The 20,711-nt window shown below is 36.7% G+C and overlaps 1 protein-coding gene across 1 annotated transcript; it reads left to right on the plus strand.

Moving 5' to 3' along the window:
- The first annotated feature begins 267 nt into the window (after positions 1-267).
- LOC128985576 (acid ceramidase-like) lies at positions 268-17,271 on the plus strand. Its single transcript, XM_054405189.1, has 9 exons — positions 268-693; positions 2,384-2,823; positions 3,419-3,462; positions 4,744-4,825; positions 5,167-5,438; positions 6,256-6,400; positions 11,460-11,678; positions 12,443-12,676; positions 14,881-17,271. Exons 2-9 carry the CDS (start codon positions 2,392-2,394, stop codon positions 14,968-14,970), a joined length of 1,518 nt encoding a protein of 505 aa, XP_054261164.1. The 5' UTR covers positions 268-693; positions 2,384-2,391; the 3' UTR covers positions 14,971-17,271.
- The last annotated feature ends 3,440 nt before the right edge of the window (positions 17,272-20,711 follow it).

Raw genomic sequence — 20,711 nt, forward strand, 5'->3', positions numbered from 1 at the left:
TATTAAAATCTATTTACCCCTGAATCTCTTACAATTAGCGTATTTATGAAATATTACACAAAACCAAAGGACGTGGCAACTGAGTGGGTCCTTGTAGAAACCATTTCCTTGAGGGTTCAATATAAAACTGGATCACTATTCCTGGCTCTTCCTGATCCCACAAATTCTCTAAACAGTATTTCAGTCATCGTTTGGTGATTCTCTTTTCTGGAACCTCCATATCTTCTCCCTGAGTTAAACAACAGAAATACCCTCACTTAAATGAACAGAGCTGGTGTTAATTTATTTGTAATTTTTTTATTTGAGTGAAACCTCCTTTTTGCCTGGACTAATCATTTTTTTTCATCTGAGGAGTTAACATATAACTGGGATTAGGGAATTAGGGACAAGAAATGAGATTGAGAAAGCAATGGTGTTATATTACACTGATACTGATACTCCCCTCTCCTCTCAAAACACTTCACATTTTGCTTTGTGCTTCAACTGGAAAAGAAAGAAGAGGGGGGCTACAGCTGATTCAGTTAAATGGCCTTGAGACTAACAGCTGATTGGTGAGTCAGTTCCAGCTGTGACAACAAACAAAGGACAGCAGCAAGTAGTTGTAGTTTTGAAGTGGGATCTTCTGTTTGTATATAGAATCAGTGTTTTTGTTAATTTTTGCCATTTATGACACAAGGAATTAAAATATTAAAGGTATGGTTACAAAGATAAATATTAGTAAACATATCAACATTTTCAAATATTTAAGCTCAATTAGTTAGACATCAGTAGTTTTAAATCAGTTGAGAAAATTAATAAGATACTCCATTAACGTAAAAATATTAGTCCAATATATAAAATCGGAAAACAAAAAAATGGGTACATTCCATTTAAACTCTAATCTGGATGTTAAATATTAATGAAATCACTGAACAGTATTTGAATATTTTTTAGTATATTTTGTTGTCATTTGACTAAATGGTTTTAGCCCTGAGTAAATAAAAATAAACTTTTTTTATGGACTTCAAGTTTTGTAATATCGGTTTCAATGTGGTTGTATCAATAGTTCAACACCGAATGTTCAGAGTTGTTTAATTTTAAATTACGATTTTTGATTTAGGAAAATTAGTTCACAGTTAATCATACTGTTGCAGAATTTACAGAATAACTAATACCATTGACTATATATAAGTATGTATAGTCAATGCTAATACATATAACTGGAGCGAACTGTGGACGTACCTATAACTGTGTTGATGTAATCAAAATCCAAGAAATAAATTACAATTGTTAAAAGAAAAGTTGCTTGATTTAACAACTTATGGTCTTTACAACAACTTGGTTTACTCTTTATGGTCTCTAAAGATTTGATTCCTAAGCTTTGAATAGAACTACTCTCTTTGATTAGTGTGATTATAGTAAAACATGACTAAAAACATAGAGAGTACTAAAGTCAAAATACTCTCCTAGCTTCATATTAGCGCTATGCACTCAATGACAGTTTTCATAAGTTTTTAGCCCAAAGTAAGGGAGTTCATGTACTTTAAATAAAAAAAAAAAAAAAAAACAATAACAAGCTGTTATTAGATGAGGAATAAGAGATTGAAGGGGCAATTGAATTTATTGTGTTAGATGAATTAACCTGATAATCCATAAACTTACTAGCCATTAAGTACTAGCTTTTAAGAAAATAATTACACTATTCAACAGACAATTATAACTACCCAAGTAATACTAAAAATATCTTGAAATACCAGTACTGTACTGTTACTCACCGCAGTTCGTAATAAACTGTTTAAAAGAGGAGTCACTAACTTACAAATCATTAACTGCAAATTTCAAAAGAGTCATAGAGAAGTAAGATACAGAGCATACATTCAATGGTAGCACCAGTTGCTGGCGTCAAGAGCAAATTCTATTTGTCATCCCCTTCCTCTCTTCTTTCCCCTCTCGCCATCACGTACTACAGCACCGACGCTGTAGAAAGACCCTGTGCGCTACAACTGCTGTACAAATAATATGCTATGTGAATGTGGCCATTGCGGTTCAGGCTTTTCCTATCTCGCTACTAGTACATTTCCATACCCGGGCTAAAAGCAAACGATCTAAAAGATCAAAAGACTAAAGGATCCCATAAGCTTCTTCCCTCTGTGAAAGAGTATAGGATAGTAACTTGACATATTTCATGCTATTTCTTTTAGAGGAGGTTATGAAGTGTCTGTGTGATAGTTCTAACCTAAAAAGACCACATACTTGATAAAAATCAGAAAAGGATTAACTAACTGTTTATATTAATTTTAATTTATAAAAACTTTGTCAGTTCTCTAAAGAAAAATAAGTTGATGGCTACACGATATGACTCAAGTCACCCGATCCAACTTATTTGACCTCAAAACATTTTCAGGTGCGGCCATGGCTCCAAATTACAGACTAATTCAATATCTGTTTATTATTGTGCTTTGTCTACAAAAGAACCAAATAGTTGGATCATCACACGATGTCAACAATAAAAGCAAATCACACATTAGATACTTTATCGACCAATATTTTATCAACAATTCCAGAGCAAAAATGATTACCAATATTGAAGTTGAAGCTGATGATTTTATCAAACAGATTAGAGAGATTACAAACACAATACCAGAAACTAACAATATCTATGACCTCACTCAAGCTGCTAGTGTGGGAATCACTTACAACAAGTTTCAACAGTTTTGGAATGATGAATTATCTCAGGCTTATACATTGAAACAAACTCTCAAGAATGTGGAAAAACTATTAGATAAAGGAAGACAGAAAAGGTTAAAGAAACTTGCAAATCAAGCTTTTACATTTGGCAATCCGGTAAGTAAATAATATTCTTGCTGAAATCTATACTTCAGTACAATAAGTTCATCATACATGCAAAAAATGAAACTTTCTCCTGGCATTTGGGTCATCAAACTTAGCACAGTTTGACTTCTAAATTGCATAACTTATTTTTTTTTAAATGACATTATATTGTAGACACTTTTCACTACACCTACCTCACATTGATCAAGTCTGGAAAAACACTTTAAAAGTTAAATCTATGATCTGAATAGTTTTGACTTTGACACATCTTCTTACATGATGTTGTTTGTTCAGTCTTACTTTCTAATACATCAAGAAGAATATTTATGTTAGCTTTGATCATTATGCTTTTTATGCAGAGGCGGCCAAGGCGAACATTAAGGCTACATTAAGGCAAACAAGGTGGTGCCTGGGGTCCCACACTTTTCAGGGGTCCTACACAGCTGTATTTCAGGTATTAAGAGAGGGCCGCTATTGAACTTCGCCTTGGGCCCCGCAATCTCTAGGGCCGCCACTGTTTTTATGCTCCATTCTGGTTGAACCCTCTGGGCTAGCTCAATGTTATTTAACTTTTTTTTTTTAAATCCCATTCTAAATAATGTTTCAGTTTCAAGGGTGTTCAAAGGATCCCTACCCATCTTCGGGATCTAAGTAAGTATATATGCTTAGACTATAAATACACTTTTTTGAAGTAGACATTTTTCTTGTTTCTAAAGCTAAAACAAAATAAAAACTGTTAATGATGCTTAAAAAATCTAACTAATTAACTCCTTTAGTAAAACAAATATTTAATTTATTTTAACTTGTGTTCAATGACGCTAGTGGTATTCTGTTTTAGGAAATCTTCTGACCTAACATTGGTTAGGAATTAACTGTATTTGTGAATACTTTAATACTTTACTTTAATACTTTCTTATTAAATGGCGACCATACAAAGTAGGTATTTTAAGCCAAGTATGAATGGAGATGAGCGTAGGATGAGTGGCGCGATCTTGTAGTCTTGTTAGTGACTAAGGCCGACATTCCTTAGACACAGCTGTTAATTAATAGCCCTTACAGCTAATGGCAACTAAGGGACCTACAGTTTTTAAAATGTCTTTGGAAATCTATCTAAATTCAACAGAATTTTGCTTGTAGAAACCATTAAAACCCAGTTAGCTATCAGCTGATGTCAACTGGTGTAAACTATCAACTGTCATCAGCTGATGTCAACTGATGCAACTGTCATCAGCTGATGTCAACTGATATCAACTGGGCCAAATATCATTTGATATAAACTGATATTTTCACTATAAGGATCCCATTACCATGGAAAAAATAAAGTTCGCTTGTAGAGCAAATTGCGCCACTGAATAAAGCCATGATAAATTGATTGGGCAACTTAATGTGAATATAGATCATCAGATAAATTATTTTTGATTCAGTACCTCAAAATAATTCTACCTTTGCAAGCAAGAGCCCAAATTTCAATAGTATCAAAATTTACATGACCTAGCTTAGAAAATGTTCCCAATGAGTGTAATATGTATATCCTATGGATTATATGACAGAGGTAAATACCACAACAGTTTTTAAAACTTAATTTTTTGTACCCACTAATCACTTAATTACCATGATTTTGTCTAGTGATCCTTAACCTTCCAATAAGAGTGTAGATGATGATTATTTTGGAGACTATGATGCCTTCTTCAGATCCTGGTCAAGAGGAGGAAGCTTCTCTCATGTTGTGGTTGTCAAAACATTTAACATGGATCTAAAGAAGGTTAAATCTAGTTGACGGAACAATAGCCATCCACCCTCAGAAGAGGTTATAAGGAATCACTATAAAATCAAGCTAAATTAACTTGTCGTTTAAAGTTCTTGAGCATAGAAACCTGTTAAACACCACTTTTCAACACTAATAATAACTGTAATTTCCTCATTTCAATCCAGGACTATAAAGACATTTAAAGTCAACTTGGATGCAGAGCCAGAAGAAAGATGGAAGGAAGTGGTACAACAGAACAGTGCGCAGGTAGGTTCGAATAGGATAAAATTGTTTTGTAAACAAAGAATTTCTTCAGAGTTTCCTTTAGATATAGTTCAAAAGCTCAATATTTGTAAACACTTTCGGCAATCACAAGAATAAAAGTTCACTTTAAAATTAAATCCTTTAGCAAAATGTAATGCACTCAATTATTTTAGGCCCCCTCCTAAGAGGGAAGAGATCCCAAGATGGACACCCTCAGCTGTCAGCTGTGAAGTGAAGGACATAGAGTCTTATGTAACACAAAGTAAAAAATCAAAATAAAATAAAGTAAAATAAAATAAAATACACTGTTCTTCCCCATGATTCAATCAACCGCTATATTTCAGATCAAGAAGCTAGCAGATTTCTTCGAGCAGAAGCTGGGTCCGAATGTGATGAGTGTAATTGACACCTCCTTGATCTGGTTGCACAGAAGTCTCCCGTCAGAGTACTACCGGGAACTGAACGGTCTATCTCTAGCCTCGGGCATCAGTGTGGCTCGGGTCACTCTCTACAACGTCTTCTATGAGTTCTTCACATTCTGCACCTCCATTGTGATGGAGGCTGAGAACGGGAACATGTATCACGGAAGAAATTTGGACTTTGGACTATTCATGGGGTAGGAGTTAGTTCATTGGATTTATATGATGATTGTACACTAGGGTGCATATTTTAAGGTGAAGATCAGTCTTGAATGAGTCTTGAATCTTGAATGAATGACATGATGACGTTACTGAGTAATACTAACTTAGTATATCACTGTTATGTAATAGTGGGGACACAGCTTAGGTGTTTTAACCAAATCAAGCTGGATACCTTCTTGGATATAGTGCTCACCCAATGATCAGAAAGGTATCAGTATGACCCTGAGAGATGTATGTTTTAATGGCTCGAAACTGATGGACCCAGCTGTCCTTTGGGTTTCAATAAATGGTTCTCTGGTTAAAGAACTGGCTGATCTTAACCAGTAACAAAGTAATTTATTTAATTCATTGAACAATCATTCTTCATTTACTTTTGCTATAAAATACACTTTCTAGCAATTTTCTTTGTCATATATATATCTAATTTTTACCCTTGCTCTGACTGTAGGATTGCTTAAGAATTATTTTCTGGCACCAATTGAATTTTTTAAATTTTAAGTTGGTTAAATAAAATTGAGAGTCTAAAACATATTATGACATAAAATATTAGTCGTCATTGGTAATACACTCTTGCGCATTTTGCAGCCAATTACAACCATATGTGTAACACTCATTACAATCCAGGTTGAAAAATTCACTCTATAATCTTCCAAATATTATTGTGTAACCTTAACAAGATGCATCATCAGGATTTGCAATGGTATGCTAAAATAGTAAAGAAATAATTGTTTACCACAAAAAATGCCCACCAGCGAGCCTCAACAGCTAAACTAAAAAATAATCCAATTTCAGGTGGGATGCAAATAATCACACGTGGTTCATAACTGAAATCCTCCGCCCCTTGATCATCAAGATAGACTTTGTCAAGAATGGCAAGCCACTTTACTCTGCTGTGACTTATGCTGGATATACTGGCATCTTAACTGGGGTGAAAAAGGTTTGAGAAACAATGATTGATTTAGTGTTATTGAACTGTTTCTGCTTATGCCAATTTACTCGGCCTCTAAATGTCGAAGTTTATTTTTTTATACATCAGTGAACGCTTTCAATAGCTACGAAACCAAACATGTGTCTATGAGTCAATAAGAGTCGTTTGTTTTTTGTTGTAGTTTAAATGCACTCAAACAAAAAAGTGTAAATCAAAATCGGTGCATGGCACTGTTGCATATAATAACTATTGGACTATGTTTATTATATTTAGTACTCTTTGACTTCCTTATGAGAATTCAAATGTTTTTGTTTTACATATGGTTTTCTGTTGTTCATTAATTGTTCTGTAAATAAGTTTGACCATTTTAGTACATCATAAAAGTTTCTTCCAGTAAAGTATTCTTTTCATTTCATTCTATTTAACTTGTAACAATAGTATTTTATAACAGGTTATGGGTCCAGACACCCTTATATTGTGTGTTACAGGTTTTAAATAGAATAATTTATTGCTTGAGATAAAATCTTTAGTATGGAATTCGTTATGCAGAAAATGGAATTGCTGCATGGAAAAGACAACTGGGATGATTGGAAATATCTAATGCAAATTAGGCTTAAAGGTATCCCAAATGCATACGAAGCCATTTCTGGTAAAATGGAATTGCCAGAGAAACCTAAAGATGAAACACAAGCTGCAGAAATGAAAGAATACAAAATGAAGATGGATAAGTATAACAAAACACAGTCAGAGGTAATGTTTATGTTAGCATCTTCATTAAGTAAGGAAGTAAGAGCTCAGGTAAGAAACCTAGAAAAACCAGATGAGGTTTGGAAGGAGCTGCATAATCTATTTGCGGAAATAGAGTAAAATAAAGCCTATGATATATGCTCTCTGTTCTTCACCTACAAATGGGATCAACACTTGGATATGGCTGGGAACCTATCTGCAATCAAGTCTTTATGGGTAAAGCTTCAAGAAGAAATTAAGAAAATTCAAGACAAGAAAGAAGATAGTTTACCTCAGATATTGTTGATTTGCAAGATTTTTGAAATCCTACCAGCAGAATATTTCAACTTTCAGACAACTTGGTTAATGATTCACAAGGATAAAGCGAGAAACCTTGACAATCTTACAAATTGGCTGTGTACAGAAGCAAGAAAGCTGACTTCAAAGGAAAAAGAGAAAGAAGATACAGCTTTAATGGCAGTCAATAGATCTAAAGAAGCCAAAGGTAACTTAGTAGGTGTACAGAAAAACAGCAAAAACAATGATAAAAAGAAAAAGTTTCCATGCCACTATTGTCACAAGAAAGGACATTGGTTGCAAGAGTGTCATAAATGGATAGCGGATGGAAAACCTGAAAGAAAACATGAAAAGAAAAGCTTGGAAAAAGAATCCAAACAAGCAGCACTAACCATATTAAGTAATTGTGTTTTTCAAACCCAGAATACTACCGCATCACATGATTGGTACGTGGACAGTGGTGCTACCAACCATGTTACACATTGTAGGGAAATGTTTACTGACTTTGAACAATTTGGGTTACCTCATGCAGTTACAATGGCAAATGGGCAACAGACAAGTGCTATTGGTAGAGGAACAATTTGCATGGAAGCAAATTTGGATGGTATTTGGAATTCAGTAAAACTAACCAATGTATGGTATGTACCTGGTATCTTCGCAAACCTATTTTCAGTAACCGCTGCTCAAGATTTAAATGTAAATAGCCTAGTAAATTTGTATCGACATCCAAGGATTGCACTTTGTTTGATAGAAATGGTAAACCACTCATCAAAGGACATAGAAGTCAAGGTGGAGGCTTGTTTAAATTAGCAGTAAATCAGTAGACCTCATGGCTGTTATGGAAGGAGTTCCAGCTGTTAACCAGTTGCAGTTACTTCATGAACGACTAGGACATCAAAGCAAAACTCATGTACAAGAGTTTGCAAGAAGAGAACTGAACCTTAATCTCAAGCTTGACAATGAGGTATGTGAAGGATGTGCTTATGGGAAAATGCACAGGACACAATTCAGAAGCAGAGATGAACACAGAGCTTCAGTACCTGGTGAAATCGTTCACTCTGATGTTTGTGGACCTTTCTTTGAGTCGATTGGAGGTTCAAAGTACTTTGTATTGTTCAAGGATGACTTTACTCGCTACCGCAGTGTTTATTTTATGAAGACAAAATCTCAAGTTGTAGAGAAGCTGAAGCAGTTTCTTGCAGAAGTCAAAGTCACAGGCCATGTAATATGTAAGTTGAGATGTGATGGAGGAGGTGAATTTGACAATGAAAGTATTAGTCAAGTCCTTCAAGTGAATGGAATACAACAGTTGATCACAATGCCATACACACCACAACAGAATGGATCTGCAGAGAGAGAAAATCGGACCATAGTTGAATGTGCAAGGTCAATGATGCATGCTCACGGTGATCTGCCTCAAGGCTTGTGGGCCGAATTGATAAACACTGCAGCCTATATTTTGAACAGAACTGCTAAGTCATCAGTTGCCGGAAAGACTCCATATGAATCATGGTTTGGAAAAAGACCTACGATAAAACATTTAACCAGGAGATCGACAACAGGACTACTGACTCTGTACGCAGGTGGAGCGATATCATGGATCAGCCAACGACAGCCTTCTGTTCAACTTTCCACTACGGGAGCAGAGATAGTAGCTGCGAGTGAGGCAGCCAGGGATGCAATTTGGTTGAAGCGATTACTAAATTCATTAACTGAACTTAAAAGTACACCTGTGATCTTCGTAGACAATGAAGCTGCTATATGTCTAGCACAGAATCCAGAGCATCACAGAAGAACCAAACACATTGAAATAAAACACTTTTTCATTCGAGAATAAGTGACAGCAGGAAACCTTGAAGTGAAGAAAATTGACACAAGTGAACAACTACAGTAGCTGATTTGTTTACAAAACCTCTTCTTGGACCAACGTTGAATGTTTTAAGACAGAAAATTGGACTGGCTTAACGTTCCTATGAAGTCTCTAAAGCCTGGTTTACACGGGTAGAGTTGTTGGTAGTGTAGAGTTTATAGTAGAGCTACTTTCTTGTCCACTCTACCGATTTTAAGCAAGCGACTGTTCACACATAGTAGAGTGTTGATGATAGTTTGTGAACTGTTTGTTCCACCTCCATTCCCAAAATGAGTGTTATAAACCAGTTACAAGACAGTGTCACTCTACCAGAAACTCTACTCTGCTGCCGCGGATCTCATTTACACAAGTATAGTGTGCAGGAGAGTGACAATTTTGCTAGTGGTGGGGGAAGTAGAGTAGAGCTACTATGCCACATGTTGCTAGTAACTCTACTCTACCACCTACTATCTACTATACTAGCTACTAGGCGCCAGTGGGTGTTTACACAGGTAGAGTTACTATACTAGAAACTCTACTCTACCCACAACTCTACCCGTGTAAACCAGGCTTTAGGAAGCCTTGAGTAGGGGGGGGGGGGGTGCATATAATAACTATTGGACTATTTTTATTATATTTAGTACTCTTTGACTTCCTTATGAGAATTCAAATGTTTTTGTTTTACATATGGTTTTCTGTTGTTCATTAATTGTTCTGTAAATAAGTTTGACCATTTTAGTACATCATAAAAGTTTCTTCCAGTAAAGTATTCTTTTCATTTCATTCTATTTAACTTGTAACAATAGTATTTTATAACAGGCACAACATACTGTATGCTGCCTCCATGTAACAGATTGGACCAGGGGACAACACCTAGAGTGTTGGCTTAATTATCCTGAACAATCACTTAGCAAAAAACTGCTCTCAGAACCTAGCACCCTTTTCACTCGCTGGCTGCTTAAGCGGGGGAGTGGGAGAGGGCAGGTCAAGCAGGTACTTGCTCTTATCACTGGACACGGCCATTTCAAGAAACATCTCCACACTCTAGGAGTTGTCAATGACTATCAGGAGTGTCAACTTTGCAACTAGTCTGATGAGCCTGCAAAACACACTATTCTGGATTGCGATGACGGACTTGGGTCTAGGAGAACGGCTCTGTTTGGTTTATTGCAGCCAAGTGATGAACCAGATGCTAACATTGGGCAAAAGCTCCTGCACCTAGTCAAGGACATGTGCAGGCTTACCCGGTTAGTGGCAAGTGGGATGCACAAAATAAGCTTCGGAGACGTGCTTGGACCACGAGTCCACCTCTCCCATAATAAAATGCAATACAAAAGATTGGTTAGATTCTATATCTGGAAGTCTAAAAATAAAATTCAGGGTTTTCACAAGTTGAAGTTAAAATTAGGAATTCTTTCAAAGCCATTTGGTGACAAGTGTGAACTAACACATAATTTGGTAATGTTGGTTCCTGTCCAAGATAAAATTACCTACCAAAGCTACAGTGCTAGTAATCTATAGTGTGCCTTTTGAACGGGGAGTCAACTAAAGCATTAAGCCACTCTTTAGTAGCTCTTGTTCAAATACGTCAGAATCAAAAATTTTTATAAAAAAAGTTCAAGCTACCAGGGTTATTAAAAACATGAATGAATACGTTAAAAGCTCACATATGATGTACACATGATTACTATGGTTATTTCTGATCAAGTTTTTTAAAAGTATTTCAACTTGTATGATGGGAGTAGCTCAATCTGCCTTATAAGTGTCTGGACACCATAACTTGTGTGAGGCAGCTTAAAGTGTGAGATAGGATTAACCAAAAATATTATGCTACTTTTGGTGGCACAGACAGATACACAGATTACAGTAAACCTATCAGTGGTGATAGCCTCATTCTCATTACTGATCTTGACTCTTAAGGTATTTCTTTAGTGTCTAGAACCAATGTTTCAAGCGTATAGCAGTTCCATTAATCAACTGTACTTCATATTAGTTACTGGGAGCTATTAAGCAGTGATTAAAAGCGGATACTCGCTGTGTGTGTTTTTGGTGGCAAATGTGTTACAAAAATATCAAAAGTAAAAAGCCAAAAGGCCAGAAAATTAGATTTTTTGTTCCATTAAAGTAGGACAGGTGGTTTTATTATGTATTCTTCAGAGCTATTTTCTCAACTTACAGCTTGTGTCTGGTTTGCAGAACAGTTTCAGTCTGTCTATTGATGAGAGGTTTATGTTGGACGGAGGCTACGTAGGCTTGGCTGAGTGGATCCTGGGAATCCGGGACTCGTCATGGCTCGGTCTGCTCACTAGGCGAGTCATGGAATCTGCCTCAACATACAAGGAGGCTCAACAGATGCTGACTCACACACCTCTTGTGGCTCCTGTATACTTCATACTGGCTGGAACCTCTCAACAGGTAACTTCAGCAGAACATCCAATGTCTGGTTTCATTGTCAACTGCCATTAAAAGATCCCTCTAAAGATAAATCAAGGTTGCAAGCCATAATGTTTTGTGTTTGGTTGGCCCGTCACACAGGTCACTTTATATTGATGTAAATAGGCTGGATTAGTATGAGAATCAGCAGTCTCTACCCCTCACATAAACATAATCAGTACCACTGGCCGTGTCATGCTCTATCCATTAGCTTGACAGCTATCATGGTGACTTCTTCCCACCAGCTCATAATAGTATATTTCATCACTAGGGCATAAAGCGTGTCTCTTTTTACCCGAACTCAAGTTTCACACCTATCGTGTATTTTATATAGGTAATACACATATTTTTTGCTCATAGCAAAGCCGAGGTCAGAAAATGACACTTTTGCGTGTGTGATAAACCGTGTTTTTTGTCATATTGCATCATGAATTAACAAACTAAACTAGAAACTAAATACTTTTCATGTAAAGATAACCTCTGAAAACTACTTCCATTTCAATTCTGCTAATTGTAATTGTTGTTGTTTGTAACTTCTGAAAATTGTCAACTCTCAGGAAATGAAAACTATGAAACATTGAGTCCCGATCATTTGATACAGTTTAAACTTGCAGATAGAAAGTTACCAATCTGGCTAATGCATATTTTCTGTCAGACTCTGTTTTGTTATTCAAGCCCTTAACATAGATGTGCATTATTCTCGCATTACTTAAGGTACATTATTCAACAATATTATCTTTGTAAAGGGCAGCATAATAACCAGAGGAAGGCGAGATGCAGACGTTTGGCCGTTGGGTAGCAGACACAAACAGCAGAATGGTTCCTGGTTCCTCGTCCAGACCAACTACGACCACTGGAAAGGAACTCCTTTCTTTGACCATCGACGACAACATGCTGTACAATGTATGGATGAGATCGGCCAGCAGAAACCACTGGAAACATTGTACAGGGTTCTTTCAACCAGACCCATCCTGAACAAGGTAAGATAGTGGTTTGGTTTTGAATTTAAGTAAAACTCTCTAGTCAAAAAATTGTTTTATAAATTGACCAACAAGAAATTGAATAACTGAAAATTTAAGAGTCATCCAGAAAAAAACCTCTGTTTGTATGGGAGTACACCATCTCTACATGCAGTAGATAAGTATTCATATAACTATGTGTCAAGCGGATTGTCACTTGTTCACACATTGTGCAGTTATAACATTAGTGCCACATTATAAATTTCCATCTAGAGTGAATTGCATATTTCAAGATTTGGCAGTAAAATCACTAAAGTAGCTAAAGTTTATTGTGAATTGTGTGAGGTTTATGGCCCCACACTTAGGAGGAGCCAGGGTTTTTTAACTGAATTTTTACTGGCGAGAATTTTGTGGTCTACATGAATGCTCCAACAAAATAGCAATCAATTCAATGGGGCAGTGAAGATTCTCCAATTAAGTCAATGAAAGCATGTCTAGATTTTCAGCAACAAAGGCCATGGTTCAAGGTTAAGGTGGGATTCAAAAGGCAAATTTTAATACCTCTAAGAAGAGCAGTGCAAAATAATTGTTCAAGCATGCTGGCGTCTGGTGTTGTGTTGTTCATGACAACGCTCGGCCTCAGTCAGCTATAAAAACCAAGTGAACCTTAGAAAAAAAATCAATTGGGACAATTTTGACATTACGCGTACATCCCAAACTTGTCATTAAGAGATTTTCACTTCTTCACACATCAAGTGTTGGCTTACGTCTTAGTGGTTCAACATTGACAAAGAGATTCAAATTCAAAAGACTGTGGCTGGTCTGGTTGGTTCCGCATTCACAGTCGCCTGATGTTCTTGAAGAAGAGGGCTTGCAGCAAAGGCTGTTGTTAAAATATATGACTATTACCTGAAACGGTTTAACGATTATGAGGGAAATAAAATTGTAGTTTCAAGATTCATGTAATAAAATTGTTTTACCTTCTCTTTCTGGATGGATCTAGAAGCAATGACCAGTTGGTCTGTATCGGTTTTGCAAAATTACCATATAGGCCACACAAATAGAAAATGTGCCCTGTACAGTTTACTGCAGCAGACCATGTAACTTAAAAAAAGAAAGACGCAGCCGTTTCCTTAAATCCAAACAATAGTAAATATCTGGTCATACAGGGAGCGGCAAAATTATCAGACTCTTTGCCTCCCTGTCGAGCGAGAGAGTGGTGGAGGGTGGTGGGAATAGGGACGTTACAAAGCCAACGTGCGTACATTTTTAGTAACCATGGAGTTATAGTGGAAGTGTTTTTAAAAGTGGCAATTTCTGTGTACCTGTTCAGCAGACGATTCGATGTGGGTCAAGGAAGAAAAGTCCCAACTCGAAACACCAATTTGCTGTGGGTGGGTAACTTTAGAACTACTAGTTCAGCTTTGAAACTAAAATCAAAAGGCCATCCAGGGTCAGCCCGGATGCCAGAGAACGTCAAGAGAGTGAGGAAGACTGCGTGGTGTAGTTGAAAGTGCGGTTTGTCACTCATAATGACAATTTGGCACGTTTAAACAAACCGACGACTTGTTCTGAAAATGAGATGTGCCTTGCATAACCACTGGGCTTCAACTGTTGCATGATTGCCATTTTTTATGCATGAAAGTGCAACTCGTATCGTAATACTCTTCCACCAAGCGGCCAGATATGTGCAGGCAGAGCTGCGGCTTATTTACGTGCTGGCCGCCGAGGACTAGCTTCCACAGCTTCTCTCCACTCTCTCGATGTTCACTGGTGTCCGGGCTGATCTTGGCCTGTTGACTTTTTTCAATGCTGAACTAGTAGTTCTGAATTTACCCACCCACGGCAAAATGGTATTTTGAGTTAGGAATATTCACCTTGGATCCACATTGAAACATATACGGAACTGCTACTGAACAGCTACACAGTAAGTGCCACTTTAAATAAACACTTCCCCAAATGCACTGTGCTCTGCCATCCACAGCTGCATGACTACTAAAAATGTCCGCACATTGTCTTAGGAACGCCCCTATTTCCACCACCCTCCACCACTCACTCGCTCGACAGGGTGGCAAAGAATACTGTCAGATGATTTTGCCGCTCCCTGTACTACATTTGTTATACATGTTATACTGTTCAAATCTTCATATCTTGATACCTGACAAACAATGTTACAATGTTATGAAACTGTAATACCTCTTTATTTATTTTAATTTGTTTTGCAGGAAACTACTCTGACAGCTGTTATGGACGTAAAAGAAGGCTTACTCGAGGTTTGGGAGAGAGACTGCAAAGATCCCTGCTGGCCCTTTTAGATCCTGTGCATCATGTTCACAACAACACCATTGATTCAAACGTTTTGATGCAATGTGCCCATTCCAGTGCACTAAAGTGCCATTTGGTCCGTGTAGTTCTAATGCAAAACAGTGCTGAGGAGGCCACTGCTCCTCTAGATGCTTATAATTTGGCCCATTGTTCCTGTACGCCACCACACGATTGATTCCATAATATTCAGGTGCACCACAGTGTCATTGAATCCTTAGTTTTTACACAACTCAAAACTCAACACCATTATTCCATAGTTCCAGAGTGCAGCACAGACAAGGTTTTTCAAGGTCACGAAGAGTGTAAAAATTAAGCTGTGATAAAACTTACTGATGTTTAAAATTGAATATTTTATCAGTACCAACTAAAGTAACTAGTCTTAACACAAGCTCAAGTTTTGCGTCCAGAAAATGTGCGGTTAAATAGTTAAAAGACTCTTTTGTTCCTTGTGGTGTGCTTACACATTTTGTCACCAGTAGTGTAGTCGTAAAATGTCCTGTGTGGGACAGACTAATGTTAGCTCACTATCGTCTAAGAACTGACTAACATATAGGATTGACATATATGACTATCGGAAAAATTAGAGTTCTGATCAAAAACGCCCTTCCCACACGGTCCCGCTTCTCTACACCAGAGTTTATCACACACTACTAAACTATTGAAACTACTTAATTTGCAAAACTAATACATTGTTTCCTAAGTGTATATTATAGGTGTGTAAATACGAGGCATGTTTTTTAAGTAAGTACCGTTTTAGAATAAAACAAAAACCAGTATACTTATTGTAATATTTTTATTTTTATTTTAAAGCCAGTATCCTAATCTACTTTTCGACATAGTTTACATCAATATTAAGGCATTTATCATATTGTTCCATGAGCTTTTTCATTCTTTTCTCAAATAATTCTGCCGCCTGACTGGATAAGCACTGTGTCACACCGTTTTGACCTCCTCATCGTTGTCTCAGGGCTGACCACCAAGATGTTGCTTTAAGGAAAAGGTGGTAGGCGGTGGACGCTAGATCTGGGCTATATGGAGGGTGGTCAAGTTGTTCCCAGCTAAATGATTCGATTAGTCCTTGCACTCAATTAGTCACATGTGGACGGGCATTGTCGTGCAGCAAAATGACCCCATTGGACAACATTCCACGCCGCTTGTTTTGGATTACCCGGCACAATTTTTCCAAGGTCTTACAGTATGATATTGAGTTAATTGTGTCACCACGAGGCAAAAAATTTACCAGTTAACACCCCCTTTCTGTTCCAAAAGACAGTACACATCAATTTTTGGGCTGAACTCATTTGCTTGAACTTCAGTTTCTTTGGCGAATGTGTATGCTGCCATTCCATGGATTGTTTTTCTTATACTCTGGCGTAACATAAAGACATCCATGTTTCATCTCCTGTAACCATTTATCTTAACAAATCATCTCCTTTCTCCTAGTAGTGCTCAAGAAAAGTCAATGCACTGCCTAGACACTTGGTTTTGTGCACCTCAGTTAATATTTTCAGCAACCAGCGTAAGCACAATTTTTGGTACTTTAATTTGTTGGTCCCAAAAATATCATAAAGGTTTCTCGAAACTAAAAGAAACTCATCAGATAATGACGTGATCGTAAACCATATGTTGTCTCTATTTTTTTCATCGACTTTACGCACCAATTCATCAGCAACGATAGATGGCCAAAGGCCCAGTGCGTTGCTCATCATGAACGTTGGTGCTGCCGTCTTTAAATGCCCTTACCCACTTGCTATCACTCGTACCATTCCATCACTCACATCACTCATAATATTCTTGCCATACACTTCACTACTCTGTCGATGAATTTCAATGGCGTTCACCTTTAGCAGTTAAAATCTAATTACAGCGTGCATTTCACAGTCGGCACCAGTCTTAATAAGCGGCACCATTTTGAATGCTCGAAAACGGGTGTAAACACTGCCGATTGTTGCCGAATTTCTGGTGCAGGCTTGACAATTGATGCACATACACAGCACAAATGTCCAAAATGCCAATCACAGTGCTGGAATGGAGAAATTTAAAAACGGTACCGGTACTTACTTAAAAAAACATGCCTAGTGTATCTTAGAAGTTAGGAATTTTTTTTAGTTTTCTACTTACAACTTAACTAGCTTTAGTTCCTTAGTGTAGTATATTTCAGAGTTCTAAATTTAAATGTGTTGGATGATTGATTATCTATAATTAAGGATCGAATATAAATATATTAAAACCATAAGTGATACAATCTTCTTTATTATTTAGTTAATCAATGTTTTCATTAATTAAAATATCTGTGAGTTTGAAGAATTTCTATTGATTACTAACTAAACCTGTTCAATTGTCTCACAACATATGGAATTACCATTTGGGAGTTGGGACCATGCTTTAGTTGTGAGGGTTTTCAATATGCAAAACAAAGCTGTGAGAATGATGACTTTAAGTAACCTCATGCACACAAGGCCGCTGTAATAAATGGGCCTGGGCCAGGAGCGCAAGAGGGTTTAGGTTTGTTGGGGATGCAAAGAAGAGAAAATTCCTCCACAAGGTAGGTGGAGAGAGGCGATTCATTCACCTCCAGCCAATTCATTCTCAGCGGAATTCTCTACTTAAGGGTGCGCTCTACCTCAGCTCGGAAATCTCAGCTTGGGCTTCAGTAGCTACGTTGCGCCATTGAACAGCGCTTGCAGACGTTTAAGTTCTCTCAAATTCTTCAGTCATCTTTTAACTTTTTTTTTCTGAAGAATGTTCCTTACTCCTTAGATTCAAATATATAACTCTATTTTTTTTCCTTCTAAAAGTGTATTTGTATCTGTAAAATGCTTTAGAAAAAAGCTTATTTAGACGTATTTACCAGTCATTTCCCACTTAAAATTCTACTATTATCAAAAAATACAAAAAAGTACAAGCCTATAGAAATAAGAATTGAATAAATTAACATAAATATATTTTAAATTGGTTAAGAACTAAGCCGACAATTACGGAGACCATAAACCCTTACATTAGCGCGCGGCGGAGAGGTAGAGCTTAAGGTCTGATGTTTCATTCATATGGGACTTATTTGCAACAAGCCACGTAACACCACTATTGCAGTGAAAAACTTAAACATCTAAAGATGTCCTTAACTTACATTAAGGATAATTATCTGGTGTTTGCATGTAAAATGCTCAACAGATTTTCAGTTAAAGTGCACGAGCACAATTCGTCATCAACCCGCTGCAAGTAGGGATTTGCCACCTGGATTATGTTCTTTTCCCTCTGTTTTCATTCTTTAATTACCCAACCTTGCACTTATTCAGGGTGTTTTTTTAACTTGCTTCTTTAGTTATGTAAAAACACTACAATAGATAGAAATATGCGGGAATCATCTATTGATGTAGAGGCCACAATTTTTTTGAATTCATCGTCAAGTTCCCATTCACCCCCTTTCTCCCCCTACATTTAACTTAAAATTTTTAAAAGAAGGTACCCCTTGTTACATATCAAATGAAAGGGATTTCTCGGGTTTTTGAGATGTTTTTGATTGAACAAGCATTTTTCAAAGGTGTGACTAGCTAGCATGTTTGTTCAGTAAAAAACGCGTCAAAAATCTGAGAAACTTTACAAAATTTAGAAGTAGGGCGTTTTCTGAAGATGAAGGAGTGCGATTTTCGGAAAACGTCAAAGAGTGTTTTGTAAAAAATTTAATTCCTGGCCATGAAAATTCTATAAAATCCTTTCTAGCTCTTACCATTTTCAAGCTATAGCCGTTTGTTTTTTTTTACGTGTTTTGTCTGAAGAAAATGGGGGAAATTAAAATTTTGAACTGCCATTACTTTTGATAGGATTGGCGTAGAGACCTCTAATTTGCGCCACTCTTCTTTTTTGATGCCCTTTCATTTGACACAAGAGGTACCTTACTATTTACAAATTTTAAGTTAAAGGTAGGGGGGAAAGGGCCGAAAGGGGGGAATGGGAACTAAACGTTGAATTCACAACAATTGTGGCCCCTCTACGTCAATAGATGATTCCACCCGCAAACTGCATATTTCTATCTATTGTAGTTTTTACATAACTAAAGAAGCAAGCTTAAAAATAACACCCTGTATAACACCCATGCACAGTTTTTAAGGCTGCATCAGGGTTTTAAGTGTTGTAAATATTGTATGTGTTAACTTAAACTAGTGAATGCAAAGTATGAAAACATTGTGACAAGATCTACCCAGATAATGTAATGATGGATTGCTGTCTGTATAAAGTTATTGAAAGGCCATAGCTTCTCCTACTATGTAGATGTTTTGTTTATGTAAAAGTAAAGATCCGTAATTTTTTTATTAAATCCTTCTTATTTTCTAACACAAACAAGAGCTATAGTCATTATTACGACCTTTCTTTGTTACAAATAATCTCAAATAAAAATGTAATAAAATAATAAAAATACTTGAATTACACTATTTAGCTTTTACTGCTAGAGTGTTCTCCAGCCATATGCCATAGCAAGTAGTTCTGCTCTTTGCTGCTAGAATGTGCTGTCGCTCTGTGTGTATCCGTCTGGTTATTGTACAGTTTAAACAAATCTTTGTTGTAGATATTGTTTAAGTTTAAGAGCAATTCGCTATTTTTATGATTGTGTATATAATCTAATAGTTTACAATGGGTGAAAATGAATAAAAAATTTACTAAAAAGGTTTATCTAATTAATTGTACTTGTTATATTTTGTAGTAAATCTTTAAAGAGTCAAGTAAGAACTGTCAGAGTTTACTAAAATTAGTAAAATACAAAATTAAATCGCTAATCAAACACATTCAGTCAGTACAACTACAATCACACTACAATTCCATAAATTTATTTTTAAAATTCAAGTATTACTTGACCAATTAACATGTTTTCCTATAAATCAACTTTAAGACTTAATATCTGAACATAAAGGGGATATGTGTAGCTATGCAATTTATATATTAAAAACAAACTAAAAATAAAATGGAATTAACAATTAACCTTTTTAACTATTTTAAAACAGCTAAAAAAATAAAAACATTTTCAAATAAATTGTTTGAAAACTTGTTCTCAAACTTTAAGGGGTGCAATGGCACCTGTAAATCGCCCTTGGAAAGTGTTCATACCTACAATCAATAGGTCACAGGTTTGATTAAGTACCTGGGGACCGAGCTTTGCTCGGGGAAAATCATTAGTTTACTCTGAAAGCAGTTTCAGTATTGCAGATACAAAAATCCATTCCAAAACTCCACACTGCTCGCCTTTACTTATTCCTTCAGCACTCCCTACGTCGTGGACCTGTTTTTCTCTCTTCCCATTGCATGTTAGGATTGCAGATACATTAATGTAATTGCCACAGACAGTTCCCACACTCTGCACTGCTAGCCTTACTACTTCCTTCACCACTTCCTACGAAGCGGAGCTGTTTTCCTCCCTTCCCATTGCATTTAAAGATTGCAGATACCTTAATCTAAACATCATAAACAATTCTCCACTCCGGACAGCACGGCTTGACTACTTCCTTCAACACTTCCTACGTCACAGACCTGTTTCCCTCCCTTCTCATAGCATTTTAGGATTTGAAATACCTAAATCTAATCGTCAGAAACAGTTCCCCCTTCCCTCCCCATAGCATTTTAGGATTCCAGATACCTTAATCTAATCGTCATAAACAGTTCCCACACTCCGGACAGCTCACCTTGACTACTTCCTTTACCAATTGCTACGTCTCAGATCTGTTTCCCTCCCTTCCCATAG

Source organism: Macrosteles quadrilineatus, unplaced genomic scaffold, assembly GCF_028750875.1.
Source record: "Macrosteles quadrilineatus isolate MER2022 unplaced genomic scaffold, UCM_ALF_1.0 Scaffold_2__2_contigs__length_208266976, whole genome shotgun sequence".
Lineage (NCBI taxonomy): Eukaryota > Metazoa > Arthropoda > Insecta > Hemiptera > Cicadellidae > Macrosteles > Macrosteles quadrilineatus.